Source organism: Rana temporaria, chromosome 2 (assembly GCF_905171775.1).
Source record: "Rana temporaria chromosome 2, aRanTem1.1, whole genome shotgun sequence".
NCBI lineage: Eukaryota > Metazoa > Chordata > Amphibia > Anura > Ranidae > Rana > Rana temporaria.
In genome coordinates, this window is record NC_053490.1 from 37,118,713 (window position 1) to 37,145,485 (window position 26,773).

At 44.3% G+C, this 26,773-nt stretch overlaps 1 protein-coding gene across 4 annotated transcripts in view; it reads right to left on the reverse strand.

The window, feature by feature from the left end:
• ME3 (malic enzyme 3) overlaps positions 1–26,773 on the reverse strand; it is a 303,269-nt gene that overhangs the window by 93,527 nt on the left and 182,969 nt on the right. For all 4 annotated transcript variants that reach the window (XM_040340095.1, XM_040340094.1, XM_040340092.1 and 1 more), the window contains one exon: positions 7,265–7,374. In XM_040340095.1, coding sequence (XP_040196029.1) covers positions 7,265–7,374 — 110 coding nt within the window. The remainder of the gene's footprint in view (positions 1–7,264; positions 7,375–26,773) is intronic.

Below are 26,773 nucleotides of genomic sequence, written 5' to 3' on the forward strand. Positions count from 1 at the left end.
TTTAATGTGATGGAGTGTACTCACCATCGCATTGAAATCAGCGCCGAAATCCTCTGGCGATGACGTGTCGCGCCGCGATTATGACGCGGCGACGTGCGCGACGCTGTCATATAAGGAATTCCACGCATGCGTCGAATCATTACGACGCATGCGGGGGATCCCTTCGGACGGATGGATTCGGTGAGTCTATACAGACCAGCGGATCCATCCGTTGGGATGGATTCCAGCAGATGGATTTGTTTGGCATGTCAGCAAATATTCGATCTGCTGGAATCCATCCCAGGGGAGAAATATCAGCGGAAACAGATCCGCTGGAGTGTACACACCATAGGATCTATCCGCTGAAACCCATTTGCTGGGATTTTTCAGCGGATGCATTCTATCGTGTGTACGGGGCCTAAGAGAAATTCTCAAAACATGGCCTGTTGGGGGTACTTGAGGACAGGGTTGAGAACCACTGCTCTACACTGTGGTACTTGAGGCAAGCATTGTGAGCCAGACCATTCCTTGAGGGGATTGTTTACAACAGGCTTATTGGACTCTGTAGTGGAGTCATTACATTCTGCTAGGAGCCCATTTCTTACAGTTGGCGATGGCTCACGTGATGGTCACAGAAATGAATCACATCTCCTGTCACAGGAGTGTTTTTTGGAGATTTATTTTGGACTGTGAATACTTATTTTTAAATGTTTTCGTGTTTTTTACTTTGTGTGGGCTAGCGATTCAGATTTTACATTATTATATTTAAGTTGTATTTGGACATTAATCACTTTTTAGCACAGCAATATATATGATACCGATTCTATTTTTTAGTGCAATTAAAGTGGAAGCAAATGCATCGATTTAACAATTTCAAAAAACAGTTACATTGCCGGCACGTGCCCGGAATTGTAACCGTCACATTTGCTTGTGCGCTCAACCAAACGCTTAAACCATCCAATGGCTGTGTCATAATTGGTCACATGTGCAACCCCATGACAGATGAAGATTAAACAAACAGATGCCAAGATGGCAGCTTCCTTGGCTGAAAATGATAGGAGGGTTTACTTCCACTTTAAGAAATGTTTCTGGGTTTTGAGTATGTGTGGTAGGGGGATCTAAAGAAGTTTGTTGGGGGAAGTGGCACACGGTAGATGGCCTAAGGGGTAATATTCCAGCTTTACAGAGGAGCTAAGAGTCTTTCCCCACATATTTTTGCATAGTATGCACTTAAGGTACCTTTTTTCCCATTTACTAATTTTTATCATTTTTAAATGTTGTTATTATAGCAGGCTCTGATTACATTTAAGCAAGCATCTGGATCTGCAAGTATAGCCCAAAGAAGATCAGATGACATTTATAAGTTCATCATGTACATAAGAAATGTGAACCAATTTCTTTTCATGTAGAAAGTAAAAAAATGTCTAAGTTTCATGCTAGCTAGACAGCTCTGAGGATTTAAAAATAAAACAGAGAACCCGATCTTCCCACAATGATATCTAATATAATAGCAATATGTGCTGTTTATTGTGGTGTTGTGCCAATGCAATCATCTGGATCGTCTCTAGTTCTCATGTTCCCGAAAGAGAAATTGAGGAGTTGATTTTCTATACTGTAATCACATCAACATTTCACTAGCGTTTTAACAGGAATAAAGAAAAGGAGAAGAATAAGACAGATGAAACTTGAAAATACATGGAGGCATTGGAAAGAAGAGTGAGTAAAAGGACAGTGAGTAAGAGAGAAGAACTTGGAGAAGAGACTGAAAGATGGAAAGATAGGACAGGGCAAGAATAAAGAAGTCCTCTTAAGCCCCGTACAAACGATAGGTTAAGCAGAGGACAACAATCTGAAGGACCGTTGTCATCGGTTAACCTATGAAGCTGACTGATGGTCCGTCGTGCCTACACGCCATCAGTTAAAAAAACGATCGTGTCAGAACGCAGTGATGTAAAACACGACGACGTGCTGAAAAAAACAAAGTTCAATGCTTCCAAGCATACGTCGACTTGATTCTGAGCATGCGTGGATTTTTTAATCGGTTACATTTTAAAGCAAGTTAACATTTTTTTAACCGAAGGTTAAATAACCTATGGGGCCCACACACGATCGGTTTGGACCGCTGAAAATGGTCCATCAGACCGTTGTCCTCTGGTTAACCTATCGTGTGTACGAGGCCTTATAGATCACTACATATTAGACTATAATAAACCCACTTCTCCCATGTTTCACCACCATGGAGGGAGGGGCAAACGTGCTTACCAGATAATGTGGACTCTTATACAATTGGGTAACACCACTTTGGGTGAAGCCTGTGCTTGTGACATCATTGCGTTCCTCTAACCAGGAAGTGGATTTTGTTATCGAGGGATGATTTTTTAAACAAGCGCTTTGTGTGCTGCAATATGAAAGTGTTCTTTTCCGATTTTATATAAATTTAGCTCTAAAATATTTCACTACGCGAGATTGTTTTTTGTTACATGGATGTTGTTAACGTTGCGGAGCTGTGATGGATTGTAGCTCTTATGTGCGTCCAGGCAATTTGGTGATACGCTACCCGCTTGACTGGTCTCTAAGAAGAGGTGTCGTTTTTGTCAATTTGGATGTTACAGGCATAATAAGCATGATTGACTTTGTGCACACTATCTGGAGTATAGATTTAATAAAGAATAGAGCAGGGTACGGAGTATAGATTTGATAAAGAAGAGAGCAGGGTACGGAGTATAGATTTTATAAAGAAGAGAGCAGGGTACGGAGTATAGATTTTATAAAGAAGAGAGCAGGGTACGGAGTATAGATTTGATAAAGAACATATTTTTTATTTTTTAAGAACAGAGCAACGTATAGAGCATGAATCCTATAAGGGGGAGAGATAGGCAGGTATAAACTATAAAGGTGCATGATGGAGTGTCATGGATATGCAATAGCCTGGCAACTTGCCTGTGTTTCCATCTGCTCATTAGAGGCCTGACCCTGTTCTGGTTCCCTTTTTATCACTTCCTCTTCCTTTATGGCCCCACCCAGGCCATCCCAGGAAGTCTATATTAACTGTTGCTCTACAGGTCTGCAGTGCTGTTCAACAGTGTAGTTTGCCAAGTTCCTGTTTGCAGAGTGCTACGATCATCTTCCTGTGTACCGTTTTTGGCTTGTTCCTGACTTCTGCTGTTTGCCTGTGCCCCTGACCATTTGCCTGTCCCACGGTTATCCTTGTCTGCCTGTTGCCCTGACCTCGGCCTATCCATCACCACTGTTTGACCTGCTGGCTGTTCCCCTCTCTCCCTGCGGAGAGTGACCTAGGGAATTTTGGGGTCGCGACCTGGATCCAGTTGCGGCCAAACCCATCCTCACCATCAGAGGCTCTGGTGAATACAAAACTGGGTCTTAGACTCTGCGCCCTGGGTGATCTTGGGTTACGCTTCCTCTTTGCTAGCAGTAGTCGGCTATAGGGTTCACTACCCCTGACCCCAATGGGGTGCACTTGTCACTTTGCCAACGGGTGACCTGACATGGAGAGAATACAATTCAGAGAAAGCAGATAGAAAAGGCTTGATGCTTATGTTGCCGTCTTGCATTCAGACTGATGAATGACGGTACACTGCTGGAGTTAATTAATGACTAACATGCATTCTACAGCAACAAACTATGCACATAATAAAATATTAGTTAGATAACTGACACAAGTTTCTCTCCAGGTTTTGGAAGAGCTGACTGTTACGCCAATAATAAGGATATGCTAAAATTGTATTATCCAAAGAATTTCCTTTACTTCTGCTGAAGCCAGAATATTGTGACCTGTGACTCTCCCGGCGATGTACAGATTGAACATCTGGAGGGATCATTTGTCTGATCTGTATGTTTTTAGTCCCCATCTTACATTCCCCTCTGACATCCCGGATTCACGCTCCTCTTGTTATTTAAATTCTATTTTATAAAGGTTGATACAATCTGCATTTCCACCCTTCCACATCCCTTTCCATCTTAATGTATGAACAGATGTGGAAGGAAATCAGGCTTAGTAACAAGAGTAGATAATATAATAGAGCCGAGGCTGTATTTTGGCAGAAACAGTCTATAATTGATATCTTGCTAATCTCTAATTTCCTTCAAATATTTTAAGTTAACTGTTTACATCTTTCCCCCCAACACACATGGTACACACGGTACACACATGTTCCTCTTGGCAAGATGATCTTTTTTTATTGTTTTTATTTCAATAATTGATATTGGTCTACTACCATACCTTTATTGCCATGTGCCCTGGTGTGATAATATTAGAACTATAATGAGATCATCATCATCATCATCATCATCTACTTTTTGACCCGTGCGTGTTTTTTTTTTTTTTTTTCAAACTAAAATATATATATTTTTCTGAAGATGTATCTCTATTTGCCACTAGGGGGTGCCTCCCTTTTTTTATCTTGATGCATAGAAGGCATGAAGATAAAAAAAAAATTCTGCATTTACAACTCCTTTAAATATTAGTTCACTATTAGCGCCCCCCTCACATTTCTATTCAATAGACAATTTTAGATGATTCAGACTCATGGGGATAATCATTCAAGTTAAACTTACCGATCGCCACATAGCAGATTTACTGCTACAGGGTGGCTGTGCTGTGCAGGATCACACGCAGGGCTGTCTTAATGAGAGGGCACACCTGGGCACTGCCCAGGGGCCCCAGCTGCACGGGGGGACCTGTTTTTTTCCCAAAGCAGCTGGTCCTTGAGCCCACGTGCCCCAAAATTGGAGGCCCCTTGATGGCACTGGGAGTGGTAGATACACAGGGGAGGTAGTCTGCCTCCTACCTACTTGATGTATGTTTACCTGCACTGTCATCATTGTAGGGGCCCCAGAGCATTACTTTGCCCAGGGGCCCATGATGCTATTAAGATGGTCCTGATCACATGCACATACATACACACACACACACACACACGATTCTGCACTTCTGGGTATCGGGTGTGAGTGCAAACCGCCGGCGGCTCGCTTCCGCTGCAATCATCGGGTCCCATAGACTCAATGTCCACTGGCACCCAGCGATTGTTCGGTACACAGGCAGAACAGCGATCTGCCTATGTAAACAAGGCAGATTGCCGTTCTGTCAGTAAAGAAGGCATGGATCCTGTGTTCCTGTGAAGCAGGAATACATGATCCATGCATTCCACTAGTAAAAGCACCTCCCACATTACTCAAACATTAGCTAGGCACATGGTTAACCCTTTGATGACCCCTGATGTAAACCTCTTCCCAGCCAGTCACTATTACAGTGACAGTGCATATTTCTAGCATTGATCACTGTATTGGTGTCACTGGTTCTCAAAAAAAGTGTCAAAAGGGTCAATTAGTGTCCGATTTGTCCGACGCAATACTGCAGTTCCTCTATAAGTCGCTGATCGCCGCCATTATTAGTAATAATAAAATAAAATAATAATAAAAAAAATGTCATAAATATATACCATATTCCATTGAAGATGCTACTGTTGCGCAAACCAAAAATATATACGCTTATTGGGATTTTTTTTACTAAAAATATGTAGCCCAGTACATATAGTCCTAAATTGATGACTTTTTTTACTGCATATGTTTTATTGCAAAAAGTAAAAAATATGTTCTTTTTTTAATTGTGGGTCGTTTTTGTTTATAGTACAACATTTTTTAAAAGGCAGGGGTTATCAAATACCACCAAAAGAAACTTTTATTTGCCAGGAAAAAAGGACAAATGTTATTTAGGTACAGCGTTGCACGGCCGCGCAATTGGCAGGTAAAGTAATGCAGTGCCAGATCGCAAAAAAAAATTGCCTGTTCATGAAGTTAAATAATGGTAAATCTTCTACAGCTGAAGAGGTTACATCAAAAACATTTTGGTTATAACTAAACTACATATTTTCTATATATTACAATTTGGAGAAATCGGTTATATGCCCTGTAGTTACAAGTCTGTATATTTTTCTTTTGGAATTTTTTTTCAGCAGTGAATCTTTCTTTAAAGCGGAGCTCCACCCTAAAGTGGAACTCCCGCTGATCGGAACCCTCCCCCCCTCCGGTGTCACATTTCACACCTTTCAGGGGGGAGGGGGGTGCAGATACCTGTCTAAAGACAGGTATTTGCACCCACTTACGGCCACACAGTCTCGGGCAGACTGCGGGCAGGACGTCACCTCCCCCCCCTTGTGTTCTGGGAACACATGGCTCCCAGAGCACAGCGGGAGCCAATCGGCAGGCGTAGCGCGACTCGCGCATGCGCCGTAGGGAACCGGTCAGTAAAGCCGGAGCGCTTCACTTCCTGGTTCCCTCACTGAGGATGGCAGGGGGGGGGGGGGCAGCAGAGAGACGAGCGATCGCTTGTCCTCTGCTGCGGACGGCGCTGGACTCCAGGACAGGTAAGTGTCCTAATATTAAAAGTCAGCAGCTGCAGTATTTGTAGCTTCTGGCTTTTAATATTTTTTTTTCAGCGGACATCCGCTTTAAACTCCCTGATACGCTCATCGGCTGTGAAAAAAGGTAAATTTGACAAATCATCTATCCCTTGCTGAACTCTCACAGTGACAGAATGTTCTGGGGAATGACAATTGAAAAACACTGTCTAAGCCAAAAGGTTGTCAGTTAAAGAATTTTTATATTTTCAACAAGAACATGCAAAATAAAAATAAAAAATCTTTGTACGAAGGCATTCAAATGCCCCGTACACACCATCGGAAATTCCGACAGCAAAAGTCTGATGTAAGTTTTTGAATGGAAATTCCGACCGTGTGTATGCTCCATCGGACTTTTGCTGTCGGAATTTCCGCCAACAAAAGATTGAGAGCTGAACGGAAAAAACTCCTATCTATCTGTAGCAATTCCGATGCGCAAAATTCCGACGCCTGCTCGGAAGCATTGAACTTCATTTTCTCGGCTCGTCGTAGTGTTGTACGTCACCGCGTCATGACGGACGAAAGTTCAGAGAACTTCTGTGTGACCGTGTGTATGCTAGCCAAGCTTGAGTGGAATTCCGTTGGAAAAACCATCCAAGGTTTTTCCGACGGAATATCCGATCGTGTGTACGCAACATAAGACTTTGGGATGCTTATCTTTTTCACTCCAAGACGCGCATGGAAGTCGTGGAGCTCCAAATCTTATATGTCCGTCTCAAGCGGTTCAAATGACCCCCAGGGGATCTTATAGGCGAGTCTGAGAGCAAAGACAGCAGCTGCTCCAGAACAAATGTTCTCCTGTTTCCTGGAAGAAGTAAACTCCTTTCTTTATAAAACAGACTTATGAAAAGAGCTCCAGGAATGCTCACCTTGTATATCATCGTTGAATGTGCAGTATTTGTTGCGATACTTGTTCAGGAGTCGAAAAGCATTTAAATTGGCAAAGTCTTCAAACTGGATCAAACAGTTCATGCCGTATCTGTAATACAAATTCATATCCCATTATTTAGATGCAGGTTCTCAAATACTTAAAGGGTTTGTAAAGTTTTTTATTTTCTATGTGCAAAGCGTCTCCCCGCAGGGATGTAGTCCCAAGGGAGGGGGCGAGCACGCTGACTAACCCCAAGCCAGAACGGCTCGGGTTAAGGGGGGGCAAGCTTACCGAGGAGGAACTGGAAGTGAGAAATTCAGACAAAGAAAAAAAACATTTAGAAGGGAAATGGAAGGAAAAGGTAAGTGAACCAACAATGCACTAGCTTAAAAGAACCTATTTAGAAAATAAAAAACTAACCCTTTAAAGGAATATATGGTCAAAGTATACATTTTCATTTAACAACATCAGCATTGTGACAGCAATACAAGCAATAAACAATCCAATACAAGGTTACTAAACAAAAATCTCTTTTTATGCTGCGAGTTCTGCCTGGCTGCAGCCATCTCTTTCCACATTTTCCTGGATTCTCTGCATGCTTTGCAGCATCTCTATTTCTAAGGACTATATATCCCATGGTATCTCGCAAGCAGTAAATCTCCTGTTCTAACCCTGCCTAGGGTTGCCATATGTCTGGTTTTGATCCGGACAGTACAGGTTTAGCATGCTGTGCCCGGGTTTCCCTCTGACCGAGACCCGGACACCAGTGCCGCTGACAGGCAGTGCTGTTTCACTGAATCTCTGGAGGAAGCCAAGGCTACAGAACCGTGAGGAAACTGCAGTAAGCTGTCAGCCTGGGACACCGTGACCAATCAGAGCGTTCGAGGCTTAACCACACCTCCATCATCAGAGGCTGACAGTTCACATGAGTTTCCCGCAGCTCTGTGTTTCCTCCAGCGATTCAGTGAAACAGCAGCATGGATCGGAGGGGAGAATGGGACAGCGGAGTTCACAGACTGACATGCCTACAGCTCTGACATGGAGAGTGAGTAGATTGTTTAACCACTAGCCGACCAGCCGCCGCAGTTATACGGCGGCAGGTCGGCTCGGCTGCGCGAAATCACGTTGCTATACGTCATTTCACATTCCAGCCATTGGGGGGCAAGTGCGCGCCACTGGAGGCAGCGCCCCCTGCTTGCTTCTGGCGCAGACACGCGTGCCCGGCGGGCTCGATCACCGCCGGGCAACCGCGATCGCTCGTTACAGAGTGAAAACTGGGAGCTGTGTGTGTAAACACACAGCTCCCGGTCCTGTCAGGGGGAGAAATGACGGATCGTCTGTTCATACAATGTATGAACAGCGATCTGTCATTTCCCCTAGTCAGTCCCACTCCCCTTCAGTTAGAACACAATGAAGGAACATAATTAACCCCCTTCTCGCCCCCTAGTGTTAACCCCTTCCCTGCCAGTGGCATTTTTACAGTAATCAGTGCATTTGTATCGCTATAAAAATGCCAATGATCCCAAAAATGTGTCAAAAGTGTCCGATGTGTCCGCCATAAGGTCGCAGTACCGATAAAAATCGCAGATCGCCGCCATTACTAGTAAAAAAATAAATAATAAAAATACCATAAAACTATCCCCTATTTTGTAGACGCTATAATTTTTGCGCAAACCAATCAATAAACGCTTATTGCGATTTATTTTACGAAAAATATGTAGAAAAATACGTATCGGCCTAAACTGAGGAAAAAAAAAATGTTTATATATTTTTTGGGGATATTTATTATAGCAAAAGGTAAAACAAAATTCATTTTTTTTTTTAAATTTTTGCTGTATTTTTGTTTATAGCGCAAAAAATAAAAACCGCAGGAGGTGATCAAATACCACCAAAAGGAAGCTCTATTTGTGAAAAAAAAAAAACGCCAATTTTGTTTGGGAGCCACGTCGCACGACGGCGCAATTGTCAGTTGTCAGAATCACAAAAAGTGGCCTGGTCATTGACCAGCAAAATGGTCCGGGGCTGAAGTGGTTAAAAACATATATTTTATTAACCTGTTCCCGACCAGAACGACCTGCACTCCAGCGATCCACAGAAGAAATACAGACAAACAAGCTTTGGCTGAACTTCTTTAATCATTGAGACTAATAGGAGTAGGAATAACTGAAATAAGAACGTGGAAATTAATTTAGGATTTTTACATTGTGGCCATGGATACACTTTAAGGATTGACATTTATATACAACTGAACATTAGATTTCTACTGAAAATTGTGCCAAAAATTTATTTTTGGTTTAATAAATGTTAATTGAAGTTTTACAGAAGTACAACAGCCTGTAACATAAGGGTGGAAAGGAAGCACACCATACATCAAAGGCTAGACGGCCATAATGCAATTACTGAATTCCAGCTATAACTCGCAAGACTCATCTGGCTGCCAAATCCAGCTTTAGACAAAAAAAAAAAAAAGTCCTGTACCTGGAGGAGAGCAGCATTGCTAAAATAATACAGATTTCAATGCCAAACCTGATACAACCCCTTCCCTTCAAACTGAATGACATTATATGGGTTAATTTATAAAAAATTGTCTTGTGATACTGCATATACACTTAGGGGCAGATTCACGTAGAGCCGCGTAAAATTGTGCGGGCGTAACGTATCTGATTTACGTTACGCCTTCGCAACTTACACGGGCAAGTGCTGTATTCTCAAAGCACTTGCTTCGTAAGTTGCGGCGTAGCGTAAAACGGCCGGCGTACGCCTGCCTAATTCAAATTTGGATCAGGGGGGCGTGTTTTATGTTAAACTACTGTGACCCGACGTGATTGACGTTTTTCGGAACAGCGCATGCGCCGTCCGTGGAATTTCCCAGTGTGCATTGCTCCAAAGTACGCCGCAAGGACGTCATTGGTTTAGACGTGAACGTAAATGACATCCAGCCCCATTCACGGACGACTTACGCAAACGACGTAACTTTTTCAAATTTTGACGTGGGAACGACGGCCATACTTAACATTGGCTGCGCCTCATATAGCAGGGGCAACTTTACACCGGGAAAAGCCTGACGTAAACGTCGTAACTTTACTGCGTCGGCTGCGTGTAAGTTCGGGAATTCGCGTATCTAGCTAATTTGCATACTCGACGCAGAATTCGACGGAAGCGCCACCTAGCGGTCCAAAAAAAAATGCAGTTTAGATCCGACTGCGTAAGAGACTTACGCCTGTCGGATCTAATGAATATCTATGCGTAACTGATTCTAAGAATCAGTCGCATAGATACGACGGGTCAGATTAGGACTTACGACGGCGTACATGGCGCTGCGCCGTCGTAAGTCCTTTGAGAATCTGGGCCTAAATTACCAAATGTATTGGGACGCCTGCCTTTACCTGCACATGAATTTTAATGGCATCCCAGTATTAGTCAGTAGGGTTCAAAATTGAGTTGGCCCCCTCTTTGCAGCTATAACAGCTTCTTCTGGGAATTACAGACCAGCTAGTCTAACATCAATAGTATGCAAGCTCTTGGAGGGGATGATAAGGAACTACCGTATTCATCGGCGTATACCGCTCGCTTTTTTCCCCTTAAAATCGAGGGAAAATCGTGGGTGCGTGATATACGCCGATACCCCGCCGATCCCCGCTGTCTCCGACATTGTCTGAGCCGAGCCGAGTGTACTGCGCACTCGGCTAGGCTAGGCTCCGCCCGCAGCAACGCGAGAGGAGCCGAACACACAGGAAATCCGACCGCATCAAAATCGAAAAACGAACACCGGAGACGCTCACCTAGATGGAGGTCGCAGATGGACACGCTGGACGAGACGGACACCTGGATGGAGCTTGACGAGACGGACACCTGGATGGAGGCCTAAAAACAGACACGCTGGACGAGATGGACACCTGGATGGAGGCCGCAGACAGACACCGCCAAAGCTGCAGACGGACCCCGCGCAAGGAAGCCGCAGACGGACACCCACAAGGCCGTAGACGGACGCAGGACAAGGCCGCCAATGGACGCAGGGCAAAAATGTAAGTTTTCTTTTTTTTCCTTTTTTACCTTGCTGAGCTTGGGGTGCGCGTTATACACCAGGGCGCAGTATATAGGGTGACCACGTGTCCCGGATTGCCCGGGACAGTCCCGCATTTTGCATGTCTGTCCCGGGCACATTGATTCCAGGACAATACAGTGTCCCGGAATGAAAACTGACACAGCCACCCCCCAAGCCAAACTAATGCCCCCAAAAAAGGCCACCACATCACTGCTTTACTCACCGACAGTACTTGTCCTGGCCGGGAATGCCTGGAAGAGCACAATCCCACCCCCTGCTTGTGATTGGAGAAATCATAAATCCCGCCTCTTGTGTCCAATCACTGTGCTGATTCATTACAGCACAAGCTGATTTTTGGGAAGGGGGGTGTCCCTGTATAGTAGTTTGGAAATGTGGTCACCCTAGCGGTATACCCCGATAAATACGGTATATACAAGATTTTAGTAATGACAACGGTATAATTAGCAGTATTCAGCACAGATTCATGAAGAATCGTTCTTGTCAAACCAATTCATTAACCTTCAATAAAACTCTCTCAAAGGAGACCCGAGAAATTTTACAGGAGAAGGCGGAAAAAAAAAAAAAAATCTGTTGAGGACTAAATGGGAAAAACGTAAACTTAGTTCAGAACAATTGCACGATGGTGAAGATGAGATACATTTCAAGTCAGTTGACTAGTTTACAGGACATTTGTTTTTTCAGTTGTGTCTTTCAAGTGGATTTGTTTGCAGGTCTCCAAATGACATGAAATGAGTCAGAAAATGGCACACTTATTGCCCGATAATTGAGAAATGAAAAACAAGATGCGAGAAACACAAAACCATAGGGGACAGTCACAAAGCCCCGGTATAAAGTGTGATGGGCCTTTTCTGGCAGGTGAGCTGAAATGACTATCTTCTGTATTGTCCCGCTGGCTGCAGGTGATACACTAAACAGATCTGTCATTCACTGCCTCCTTTCAAGGCTGCTGAAATGTGAAGGGAAGACACAAGGCAGCTTAAAAGCTGAAACTGATACAGAGCCTTCAGGGTTTATTTGAAACCGTAATTTTCCTCTTGAAGTGCCCCATTCATGGGTCTACTCTGCGACATCCGAAGTGTCCCAGATTTTTATTTTAATCCTACGTCTCATATTTACACTGCCTGTTGTATATAGAAATTAGCGGCTGTGTCGTTCCAACCAATACGGCGCCATCCTTTGTTCCCTGTGAAGATGAGGTCAGCGGTGACAACCAATTCCTTATTATGCTTTGTCATACTGTATGGGAATAGGAGCAAACATCTTGGAAGAGGAGACTAGGACAGGTCTATCATGTAACAAACCAAAATGTCTGCAACAGAAAAAAAATACTTCAAAATGTGCTTTTCATGAAAAAATAATGCCTCGTACACACGATCGGTCCATCCGATGAGAACGGTCTGATGGACCGTTGTCATAGGTTAACCGATGAAGCTGACTGATGGTCCGTCGCGCCTACACACCATCGGTTAAAAAAACTATCGTGTCAGAACGCGGTTACGTAAAACACAACGACGTGCTGAAAAAAACAAAGTTCAACGCTTCCAAGCATGCGTCGACTTGATTCTGAGCATGCGTGGATTTTTAACCGAACGTTTTTTTTCCCCATCAGTTAGGAATCCATAAGTTAAATTTAAAGCAAGTTGGCTTTTTTTTAACCTATGGTTAAATAACCTATGGGGCCCACACACGATCGGTTTGGACCGATGAAAACGGTCCATCAGACCGGTGTCCTCTGGTTAACCTATCGTGTGTACAAGGCTGTCACGTACCTGGTTGTGGAGCCCAACGTGCAGGGAGCGGCCTCTCGTAAGCCTCCGACTCAGGAGCCCCTGGTAGAGCAGACAGAGGGTCAAGAGTCCAGAGGGACACAAGTGCCTAATGGTAAGCTGGGTAGCGGACCGGAAGTGGCAGCAGGCAGGTGTAGAGCGGGTCCAGGCAGGATACCAACAGCGGGCAGGAGCAGAGATGTGGCACTTGTGGGCACAGGAATCAAGCGGGTGCATAGACCGGACCAAGCACCGGCGGGTGGATCAGGAACCAGAGCAAGTCCAAAAGGGTAGTCAAAAGTCCAGGCCGGGTCAGTATCACAGGCGGGCAGATAACAGAGCCAGTGGTTGAGCAGAAGCGGTAGTCAGACGAAGCCGGGGTCAGAGGCAGGTTGCAGACAGAGGAGGTCACAGGAAGCCGGGGTCAGGTAAACAGAAGATCAACAGGTAACAGGTGCAGGTTCTCTGGGGATACGCTGTAGACTTGTCAGCAAGATGGAGAAGAACCAGACTGCTTAAATAGCGTCCCTTGGCGCCAAACGCCGTCGCCGCGCTCCATGCACGCCGTCGCGCGAGCCAGGCGCATTGATGAGCGCATGTGCGCGCCAACGCGCATGCATCAGGGACGAATTCCACCTGCTACTACTATTGGTAGCCAAACTTCTGGATCGTCTTTCGTGACAGAGGCCTAATATTATGACAATTTTGCAATTATTTTTTGCATACAGTGGGTAAAATAATTGACACCCTGCAGATTTTGTAAGTTTGCCCACTTACAAAGAAATGAAGGGCCTATAATTTAGATCATTTGTGTATTTTAAATGATAGAATATCAACCAACAATCCAGAGAAAACACATGATTCAAAGGTTATAAATTGAGTTGCAGTTCAGTGAGTAAAATAAATATTTGATCCTCAAGCAAAATACAGTAAAACCTTGGTTTGAGAGTAACTTGGTTTGAGAGCGTTTTGCAAGACAAGCAAAATGTTTTAATAAATTTTGCCTTGGTATACAAGCGATGTCTTTATATAAAAGTAGCGTCATGTCACAACCGAGTATAAAAAAGAAGAGAGGAGCCTCTAAGTGTAGCAATATGGTTACATTTAATGAAGGTACAACATTTAGCAACTTATTGCTACACCTAGAGGTGCCTCTCTTCTCTTTTATACCCTGTAAACAATGCTTTGATATAAAAGTGCTTTGAATTACAAGCATGTTTCTGGAACCAATTATGCTTGCAAACCACGGTTTTACTGTACTTGGTGGAGAAACCATTGTTGGCAAGCACAGAGGTAAGAAGTTTCTTGTAGTTGGTTACCAGGTTTGCACACTTCTCAGGAGGGATTGCGTTCCACTCCTCTTTACAGATCTTCTCTAAATCCTTAAGGTTTCTTGGATGTCGCTTGGAAACTCGAAGTTTCAGCTCCCTCCATACATTTTCTATAGGATTACGGTGTGAAGACTGGCTAGGCCCCTCCATTATATTCTTCTTGAGCCACTCTTTTGTTGCCTTGGTGGTATGATTTGGGTCATTGTCATGCTGGAAGTCACATCCACGACCCATCTTCAGTGTTCTGGCTGAGGGAAGGAGGTTCTCATCCAAGATTTTACAATACATGGCCCCATCCATTGGCACTTTAATGCTGAAAAGTCAGCCTGTACATTTAGCAGAGAAACAGCCTGTCACGGAAGCATGAATCAGACGTACAACAATAGATAAATGAAATAGGAAGGCTTTATTGAAAACCAAACAGCAAGGTAAAAGTCCAAACGGATGATCAAACAGTGCAGAGTCTTCCACCGGAGCCAGAAGGATAGTCCGAACGAAGCCAGGGATCAGGAGCCAGAAGGGTAGTCCGTGGAAGCCGGGTCGGTAACCAAAAGCAGCAACACAATCTCAGGAGCATGTGAATACAAGAGGACCAAGCAGGGAAATGAAGCAACAGACCTCCTATATATATGCAAGGCATCCAGCTCCTCCCAGTGGGAAGGAGGAGCCGCAGGGTGTGGTAAGTTATAAGAAGCCCAGAAACCAACATGGCCGCCAGCACATGTCAGATGAAAGAAGCCAGCAAGAGGTAAGACCATGACACAGCCCCAAAGCATGATGTTTCCACCTCCGTGCTTGACTGTAGGGATGGTGTTCTTAGGGTCCAGTTAATGCCAAACCCCTGACCACCCCACATTCTCCCAATCCTTCTCTGAATCGTTTGGATGTGCATTGGCAAACTTGAGATGGGCCTGTACATGTGCCTTCTTGAGGAGGGGGACCTAGTGGGTGCTGCAGGATTTCAATTCATGGCAGCGTATTGTGTTACCGATGGTTTGTTTAGTGACTGTGGTCCCAACTACCTTGAGATCATTCACAAGCTCCTCCTGTGTAGTTCTGGGCTGATCCCTCACTTTTCTCATGATCATCCGTACCCCATAAAGCGAAATTCTGCATGGAGCTCCAGACCGAGGGCAATTGATGGATATCCTCTATACCAGTGATGGCGAACCTTGGCACCCCAGATGTTTTGGAACTACATTTCCCATAATGCTCAACAACACTGCTGAGTGCATGATCATCATGGGAAATTTAGTTCCAAAACATCTTGGGTGCCAAGGTTCGCCATCACTGCTCTATACCATGGATATACAATTAGCGGACCTCCAGTTGTTGACAAACTACAAGTCCCATGAGGCATAGCGAGACTTAAAGCATCAAGCATGGCACCCAGAGGCAGAGGCATGACGGGACTTGTAGTTTGGCAACAACTGGAGGTCCGCTATTTGCATATCCTGGCTTTATACAGAGCAATAATGTATTGGAACAAGGTGGAAAATTTATCTGCACAATGTTGATATCACCAATAGGTTAGGACACTTAGCACCCACTTGCAGTTCAGAAACAGGCTGATAATTGCAGATGGTACTTGTAGAACCTTCACATGCAATTATCAGACCATCTTTCGGCTTTCGTTGTCAGCACAATGCTTAGAGAAAATGCATAGAGACCCAAAAAAGAACCAAATTCCATTTTAGCTAAAGCCTTACAAGTTAAACTTTGACTTCCAGAATACAAAGCTTCTGTAAAAAATGCGTCCTGCCTAGCCCTAAATCACTAGCAGTGTACTAGAACATGTATGTGATAAAAAGATAAAGTAAAACATAAAACAGATGCAGTAAATCAAAAATATGCAGTGCAGAGGTTGGATGAATTGACCTTGAAAACTTCAAGGACAAACCTTACAGGCATATTCCAAAAGAGTGGTTAGATGAGTCATTTATTTACAGAAGGCTTTTTAAAGAACATTACAATCTTATTAAAAAACACAAGTAGAGCTCAACAACAATGCTCGTCTCCACCCAGAGTCTCCCACGGCAGCCATTAGTATGCTTTTGAAACCATCTAAAGTGGTACAACTTCAGTCCCAATTGGCTAATTAACCACTTCAGCCCCGGAAGATTTGGCAGCTCAATGACCAGGCCATTTTTTGCGATACGGCACTGCATCGCTTTAACTGACAATTCTGCAGTCATGACGCTGTACCCAAAATGTACGCCCCCCCCCCCACAAATAGAGCTTTGCGCAAAAGTTATAGCGTCTACAAAATAGGGGAAAGATTTATGGCATTTTTATTATTATTTTTTACTAGTATTGGGACTGCGACATTATGGTGGACAGATCGCACACTTTTGACACATTTTTGGGACCATTGACAATTATACAACGATCAGTGGTATAAAAATGCACTGATTACTGTGTAAATGTCACTGGCAGGGAAGGGGCTAACACTAGGGGGAGATCAAGGGGTTAACTGTGTTCCCTCGTGTGTGTTATAACCGTGGGGGAAGAGGACTGACTATAGGAGATGGAAGATTGTTGTTGCACAAGGCAAGGTTGCTCCCCTCTACCCTACTCTTTATGCTATCCATTGACCCTTTTGGGCAAATTACTTCACCAAGCCTCTAATGTTGCTGTGATAGAAATAGCAGATTGTCACCACAACCTGTGTATGCTAGCAAGAAAAATAAAAACTGCGCCAATAATAGGTTCACAGAGGTCCTCAAATAATAAGAGGATTAAATGTGAGATGGATGACCTCCGGGGCATACACCAATCAAGGTAAATCAGTTCAAACCAGTCTATTAGGTGGATTCAAATAGCCCGCCGCATCTTTGCGGCGGCGTAGCGTATCGTATTTACACTACGCTGCCGTAAGTTAGCTAGACAAGTACTGCATTCACAAAGTAATTGCCTGATAAGTTACGGCGGCGTAGCGTGAATAGGCCGGCGTAAGCGCGCCAAATTCAAATGAGGATGTGGAGGGCGTGTTTTATGTTGATTAACTGTGACCCGACGTGATTGGCGCATGCGCCGTCCATGTACATATCCCAGTGTGCATTGCGGCAAAGTACGCCGCAAGGACGTATTGGTTTCGACGTGGACGTAAATTACGTCCAGCCCTATTCCCGGACTTGCGCAAACGACGTAAAATTTTCAAATTTCGACGCGGGAACGACGGCCATACTTAACATTGACTAGTCCAGCTATTTGATGGAATAACTTTACACCTGAAAATGCCTTACGTAAACGGCGTATCTTTACTGCGTTGGGCGCACGTACGTTCGTGAATAGGCGTATCTAGTGATTTACAGATTCTACGCTGAACTCAATGAAGGCACCACCTAGCGGCCAGCCTAAATATTGCACCCTAAGATACGACGGCGCAGGCTGTCGTATCTTAGCTAGGTTTAAGTGTATCTCTGTTTGAGAATACACTTAAACTTAGGACGGCACAGATTCCGAGTTAGGTCGGCGTATCTACTGATACGCCGGCCTAACTCTATGTAAATATAGCTATATATGTAGAACATTGGTCCATAGGTATTGATTGAAACAACACCACAGTGAATCCACAGATGAGTAGGTGCCCACCACCGTATAAAAAAGCCACTTACCAGAGGGAAGGCACAAATAAACATTCGGCTATAGCCCAGCCGTGGCCTTTGCAGGGGAATGATGACACAGGAGGTACACTCTCAAGTGATGGCTTTGAGGGTGCTAGACTCCTTTAGCATAACATGCGGTCCGTAGAATCATATAGCATGCAAGGAAGGAGAGGGACCATAGCGTGATACCGTAACCACAGTAGAGTTAATTAAAAAAGTATTGTACTTACAAATTGTATCGAATTAAAAACATAGGAAAATGCCGGCCGGCAATGACGTGATGTCGTCGACTTGAGGAGGAAGTGCTCCTACATTGCCGGCCGGCAGTTTCCTATGTTTCTAATTCGATACAATTTGTAAGCACAATACTTTTTTAATAAACTCTACTGTGGTTACGGTATCACGCTATGGTCCCTCTCCTTCCTTGCATGCTATATGATTCTATGGACCGCATGTTATGCTAAAGGAGTTCAAATTTGCAAGATCATCTCTAATATCATTACATCATGCCTTGTTCCGTTTCTCCTTATGGAAATGTTTATCTTAGGAGCTTTTATACCAACATCTTGGGAGTAGAGCAGGGCTTTGCATCTCCATGTCAGATATGTCCCCCCCTCGCAAAGGCAGGTGATCTGACTGATGGAAGAATAAGCAGCAGCACGAATGAAGCACATATCCACATAATGGAAGTAGGCTGGTGCCAGATTGTAGAGCTGTGAATTTGCTGAGGACAGCACCAGAGAGAAGATCAGTATTGTAGCCAAAACGACTTCTACCTATGCGGGTCTTGAAGTGAAGAAAATGTAATAAGCTTCCAAGTAAAAATATTGGCTTTCTGAATGTTTATCTAAAAAGGTTTAGGCCACCCTTTGTAATCACAGCCTCTAGATCAGAGGTTCTCAACCTTTTTAGTGCTGTGCCCCCTTGATAAAATTTCTCATGTTGTGGGGACCCCTAACCATAAAATCATTTTTGTAGCGTGGGTTGTCAGCACCCAAGGCAAGACAAGTAATTTGCGCCCCTAACACATGGACATTTAGTGCTCTTACATTCGTACAGATTTAAAACCCCTTATGGTACATTTTAGGATTTACCACTCTTTCTCTTTGTTATCCTTTCTTTCCCTTTTACCTCTTTCTATGCTCATTTCTTGTTTTATTTACACATTTCTCTCTCTAGCCTTCTTGTTCTCTTATTCTTTCTCTCCCTTTTCTTTGTTCTTCCCCCTCTTTTCCTCTCCCTTCCATCTATTCTCTATTTTTATTTCTTCTCTCACTCCCTGGAGGGGGGAATGGGATTTAGGATGAGCGGCAATTCTGGGAGGGGGGGGGGAGAGGTCTGATCAGCGAACTTAGGTGCTCGTGATTAAGGTCATCTGCTGATCTGAGAACTGTAGTGGGGACTTTTAATGGCAACTATAATCACAGGTAGTGTTACTCACTGTGTCTCTGGCTTTAGTGTGGTGTCTTGCAGCAGTGACACCTATGCCGAAATCAGGAGATAGGGTCTCCTCCAGCCCCTCCCACTTCACATTCTTCACTAGTCAGCTGACCTCTAGTCTCTGTCCCCCAGCCATGCTGTGAACTGAATGGGTGGCTCCAGGAACAGCCCTGCTGGGCAGCCGTAAAAAGGCTGGGAGAGCAGTTCGGGCTTCAGGAACAGCCAAGAGATCGGTGACCCCTGGCAAATCCTTATTCGACCCCCAAGTTGAGAACCACTGCTCTAGATTGATCCAATAGACACCAAACATTACACTATGTGGATGAGTAGGGGGGATGACTGGACTCCCCAATGCCCAAGAGTTGTGCCATTTTGGGGACTTTGGCTGTGCTGTTTGAATGCTTACTTTAATAAGAAGGGTGCACCCTTGGTACCCCAAAAGCTGAGGGGCGATTCACATTTGCTTGTATGGACCTTTAACAGAGATCATGGTTCACACGCTATGAAGAGTATGTTATAAAAAAATAAAACCTTAGCATCACTTAGCCAAATACCAAAATGTACCAACACAGACAAGGTTGTTTATTTTACATGTTTTCCAAAGTTAAGGGCCAGAACAGATCTTTAAAAGGAAGCAGATCTTGCCTTTTACTATTCCAAGGATGTTGAACCATGGGGAAAGAGAGATCATGTTACTAATAAGATGCCATGACTTTTACAGAAAGGAATTTCATTAATTGTTGAAGGAGTCCAAATAATTATTAACAGGTTAAAAAAACAAAGGGGTATCCTAGTATGCACCACGTATGTTGCTTTTAAACAATGTTTCTAAATTGCTGTGCTCCAACGTATGTCCTAAGGGAAGGTTAATATCAAAAAATATGAAAACAAAGGCAAGGTGATTTTTATAGAACATTTGCATTACTAAAATTAATAGTGATTAAAATGCTAAGCAGGCGAAAAAAATGGCTCCCTATAGTGTAATCTACATAATCAGCATTTAGTAGCATAATATTGCACTGCTATCAACTGATCCTAAAAACATCTCTCCCAAGAGCCGGTTCACAGTGGGGCGACTCGTCAGGCGGCTCAGCCGCCCGACGGGTCGCGTCCCATTCAATGCAATGAAACCGTTCTAATAAGAGCGACGCAAGTCGCTCCGACTTAGAAAAAGGTTCTTGCACGACTTAGGGGGCGGCTCGGGGGGACTTGCAATGACTTCTATACAGAAGTGGTTTTGGCCACCCCCGCTTTGAACCGGGCCTACTAGACGGGAGATTCCTTGAATTGGCTAATACGGGCATGTTTCAGGCCTCACACTTCAGTACCGGGGGGACATGGAGAACGACGGCAGAACTAATGGACCCTGTCGGCGTATACCGTCTTGACTTCCTGAGGTCACACCAATTGCGTCATTTTTTGACCAGCCTTCCAACGCCACCGACTGTTGATCACTCCGTCGGGAGACTACCAGATCCCTGCACTGGCCAAATGGGAAAGGGAGTTGGGGAGACAATTCTCGTCTCGACCGCCAAAAAAAAGCAATATAGTTCGCTTTACGCACAAATCGTCCGTAGGCGCTAAGACGCAGGAGACAAACTATAAAGTACTCACATGCTGGTACAGGACCCCTGACGTGTTAAGTAAGTTGTTTCCTGACACTACAGCCACTTGCTGGAGATGCCAACAGAACAGAGGCACCATGCTACATATTTTTTGGTCCTGCCCGCGACTGGGGGAGTTCTGGAGGGGGGTACAGCAGGTCGTCCAACAATTTACAGGAAGCAAGGTCCCGGATGACACGGCGTACTTCCTTTTACACGCGAACGATCTATCACCCGGGGTTTACAAAACATCCGTAGTGCGTCACCTCTTGGTCGCGGCTAAGGCCTGCGTGCCCCTTCTCTGGAAGTCCCCCCATCCGCCGACTATAGCGATGTGGCTGAACAAAGTGGATGAGATCAGTCGCATGGAGGACTTGATCCTATCCAGCCAGCAACGTAGGGAAACGTATTCGGAAACATGGCAACTATATAATATTTTCAGATTTTCAGAAGAAGGACAGAGACTCAGGGAGACAGACGGATATCAGGGACCCCCAGTACCTGGGACAACTTAAGTAACCAAGTAACACACAGAGACAGGAAAGTCTGTTACGCTCCTTTGGGGCGCTTATGGGGCTAACCCTGCTCGTGCAGCCCCTTCCCCACCCTTCCACCCCCCTCCCTCCCCCCCCCCCCCCCCCCCCACCACTTAATATACAACCTTATTCTGCTCTTTTCTACACTTCCTTCTTCTCTTTCTCTACTTTACTCTTCCTTAGAACACAGAAAATGGGTCGAGGAGCTAGTTCGTGGGGACTTAATCCAGAGACTACGAGAGTACAGTGAGGTAATGTGGATTAAGCTTATTATGATCTAGAATTTGTTGCCTGCAGAGATGACACTGTAATGGTTTATTACTTGCCTGTGGCAGGATCTACTTCTTCCATATGTTTTGATTGTAAACTGTGGGTCCGTACGGACTGGTTTTTTGACAATAAATAAAACATAAAAAAAAAAAAAAAAAAGAAGTGGTTTTGCAGGTCACCTCTGAAGTCGTCTTCAGGACGACTTGCAGAGTCGTGCCGCGGAAGTGTGAACCGGCTCTAACCAATGCCGCTGGGCCTCAGGTAGCCCTTGGCTGAGATGAGGGCTGAGGCATTATGCACTATGCATTTATATACAGTGGCAAAAAAAATTATTTAATCTTCTGCAGATTTTGTAAGTTTGCCTAGAAGGGTCTATAATTTTTATCATATGTTTATTTTAAATGATAAAGACATAATATTAAGCAAAAATCCAGAAAATACATGATATAAATGTTATAAATGGAGTTGCAGTTCAGTGAGTAAAATAAGTATTTGATCCCCTAGCTCATATGGTACACAGATTAGTTCCAATTTAACCACTTCCCAACCGGCCTATAGCAAAATGACAGCTGGGCGGTGGTTCAATTATCCTGACTAGACGTCACATGACATCAGTCTGACACACCGCTACACCAGTCTCAGTAAAGAGACCCGTGTGATCAATTGTGTCCAATTATGATGTAAACAGGAAGAGCCGTTGATCGGCTTTTCCTCACTTGCGTCTGACAGACGCGAGTAGAGGAGAGCCGATTGGCTGCACTTCAGTCTGTGCTGATTGTTTATCAGCGCAGCCCCCCCTCGGATGCCCGCCTAAGACCACCAGGATGCCACCAGGACCACCAGGGATGGCCACCACACTGTAACACCAGGTATGCCCCCTAGACCACCAGGGAAACACCAATATGTGCCCAGGCAGCTGCCATTCAATGCCCAGGCAGCTGCCAATCAGTGCCCATCCACAATGCCTACCAGTCCCAGTGCCACCAGGGATGCCTATCAGTGCTGCAAATCAGTGCCACGTATCAGTGCGCCTATCAGTGCCACCCATATGTACCCATCATTGCAGCCCATCAGTGCCCACCAGTGCTACCCATGAGTGCCGCCTATCAATGCCAATCAGTGCTGCATATCAGTGCCACCCATCAGTGCTGCATATCAGTGCCACCTCATTGGTGACACCTCATCAGTGCCCGTCAGTAAAGAAGAAAACTTACTTATTTACAACATTTTATAACAAACAAAAGAAAATATATTTTTTCCCCCCAAATTTCTGTCTTTTATAGTTGTTTAGCAAAAAATGTTTGGGTACAGTGTAGCATGGCCGCACAATTGTCATTTAAACAGCGACACTTGTCCTCAGAATCTTATTCTTCCATTCTAACCCAACATCATGGGCAAGACTAAAAAGTTGTCAAAGGACATAAGGGACAAAAATAAGACCTGCACAAGGCTGAATAAGCTACATGACTATTAGCAAGAAGCTTGGTTAGAAGGAGACAACTGTTTGATTATTCGCAAATGGAAGAAATACAAAATTACCCTCATTCGCTCTCGGTCTAGGGCAGTAATGGCGAACCTTGGCACCCCAGATGTTTTGGAACTACATTTCCCATGATACTCAGCTGCTCTGAAGAGTGCATGAGCATCATGGGAAATGTAGTTCCAAAACATCTTTCAGCGGCCAATCGCTCGTTACAGAGCGAGAACCGGGAGATGTGTGTGTGTGTGTGTGTGTGTGTGTAAACAAACAGCTCCCGGTCCTTTCAGGGGGAGAAATGACTGATCGCATGTTCATACAATGTATGAACAGCGATCTGTCATTTCCCCTAGTCAGTCCCACCCCCCTTCAGTTAGAACACACCTAGGGAACATAATTAACCCCTTCCTCGCCCCCTAGTGTTAGCCCCTTCCCTGCCAGTGACATTTTTACAGTAATCAATGCATTTTTATAGCACTGATCGCTATAAAAATGCCAATGGTCCCAAAAATGTGTCAAAAATGTCCGCCATAAGGTCGCAGTGCCGATAAAAATCGCAGATCGCCGCCATTACTAGTTACGCTATAACTGTTGCGCAAACCGAAAAATAAGTAGAAGAATACGTATCGGCCTAAACTGAGGAAAAAAATAGTTTTTTTATATATTTTTGGGGGATATTTATTACAGCAAAAAGTAAAAAATATTTTTTTTTTTTCAAAATTGTCGCTCTATTTTTGTTTATAGCGCAAAAAATAAAAACAGCAGAGGTGATCAAATATCACCAAAAGAAATCTCTATTTGTGGGGGGGAAAAAAAAGGCACCAATTTTGTTTGGGAGCCACATTGCACGACTGCACAATTGTCAGTTAAAGCGACGCAGTGCCGAATCGCAAAACCTGGCTTGGGCATTTAGCTGCCTAAAGGTCCGGAGCTTAACCGGATAATTAACCCCTTCCTCGCCCTCTAGTGTTAGCCCCTTCCCTGCCAGTGACATTTTTACAGTAATCAATGCATTTTTATAGCACTGATCGCTATAAAAATGCCAATGGTCCCAAAAATGTGTCAAAAGTGTCCAAAGCGTCCGCCATAATGTCGCAGTGTCGATAAAAATCGCAGATCGCCGCCATTACTAGTTATGCTATAACTTTTGCGCAAACCAAACGCTTATTGCGTTTTTTTTTTACGAAAAATAAAGTAGAAGAATACATATCGGCCTAAACTGAGGAAAAAAAAATGTTTTTTTATATATTTTTGGGGGATATTTATTACAGCAAAAAGTTAAAAATATTCATTTTTTTTTTCAAAATTGTTGCTCTATTTTTGTTTATAGCGCAAAAAAAAACAAAACGCAGAGGTGATCAAATACCACCAAAAGAAAAAAGTCTATTTGTGGGGAAAAAAAGGGGTCAATTTTGTTTGGGAGCCACGTCGCACGACCGCGCAATTGTCAGTTAAAGCGACGCAGGGCCAAATCGCAAAAAGTGGCCCGGTCATTGACCAGCAAAATAGTCCGGGCTGAAGTGGTTAAGGCATGGTTGATCGGTAAAGGGGAAAGGATCAACGGGGAGCATACAGAAAATATGGTAAATCCTCCCTTACGCTCTGCTTGTCTTTTTTGCGCACAGCTTTTATAATACAGGTCCTCTTTAAGTGTGTCTTCGTAATAACATCACAAAATGATGACGGAGAATGTAAGCTTCCTCTATAAAAGATCGCCAAATGAAAATTCTGAAAACAATGATAGGAGTTCTATTTCAATAGCTCTCATCTGGATATGAACTGTTTCTAACTATCTAGTGAGAACCGATCCCTGAGACAGAGCCACGAGTTCATACAAATCCAAACGAGGATCATCAATCCAGAAAATTGGAACAAACTCACAGAAAAATCTGCGCAACCGCAAAAATGAAGCAATTCCTTTCAGCTGTTGTGATGACGGCTTGCTAATTAATCATACTTAAGAGAAACTACATTTGGTCTTGGACAAGCCCCCATAGACAAGTGATGTGGGACCTGAAAACAAATACTCAAAAGCCAATATAAGGGAATAGTAGTGGTAAAAAAATCACTTGCGGGTGTAACCAATCTTGTTTTTTTTTTTCTTCAAATCTCCTTTAGCCCTGGTTCACACTGGGTACGATTTGGAACGATTTGAGATGCGATTTGACATGTCAAATCGCATCTCAAATCGGCGGCAATTGTCGGCAATGGCACTGTCCTAATCAGTGCGACGCCGCATCTGCGATTTCAAAAAGTATTTCCTGTACTACTTTTTGCGATTTCGGGCCGCGATTTAAATTAAATTGCGGCCGAAATCGCGGCAAAATCGCGGCAAAATCGCAGCCGCAAAATCACGGTAAAAATCGCGCATTTTACCGCGATTTTGAATTCGCAGCAGTGTGAACCTAGGCTCAAGGTGGATGGTAGGGGATGTGTCCTATGCCTGCATACTTTGCTGATAGGTCTAACCCCTTGTGCAAACCTATCTCTACCTGTAATTATACACCCACAGGCCTCCGTCCCTGCATATATATATGTAAAGACAAGGAGCCAGATTCAGGTAGATCTGCGGCGGCGTAACGTATCGCATTTACGTTACGCCGCCGCAAATTTATGGGCAAGTGCTTGATTCACAAAGCACTTGCCTGTAAAGTTGCGGCGTAGCGTAAATCCCCCCGGCGCAAGCCCGCCTGATTCAAATGATCTGGGTAGGGGGCGTAGATCATTTAAATTAGGCGCGTTCCTGCGCCGAACGTACTGCGCATGCGCCGTCCCTAAAATTTCCCTGACGTGCATTGCGGTAAATGACGTTGCAAGGACGTCATTGGTTTCGACGTGAACGTAAATGGCGTCCAGCGCCATTCACGGATGACTTACGCAAACAATGTAAAATTTTCAAATTGCGACGCGGGAGCGACGGCCATACTTAACATTGGATACGCCACCTAGGGGGCAGCTTTATCTTTACGCCGCGTATCTCTTACGGAAACGGCGTAAATTTACTGCGACGGGCAAGCGTATGTTCGTGAATCGGCGTAACGCCTCATTTGCATATTCTACGCCAACCGCAATAGAAGCGCCACCTAGCGGCCAGCGTAAATATTGCAGCCTAAGATACGACGGCGCAGGCCGTCGTATCTTAGCCATGTTTAAGTGTATCTCAGTTTGAGCATACACTTAAACATACGACGGGCTTAGATTCGGAGTTACGTCGGCGTATCTGCTGATACGCCAGCGTAATTCTTTGAGAATCTGGCCCAAGAAGTGGTAGGATTGGGACTTTAAATGAGACCTGTGGGTGTACGTAATGATGTGGATATGTCACATGAAAGGAAACGGATTGCCAAAGATCCCTAGGAACAGTACATGATAGTACAATTGGAAAACATAATAAGACCATATAATAATA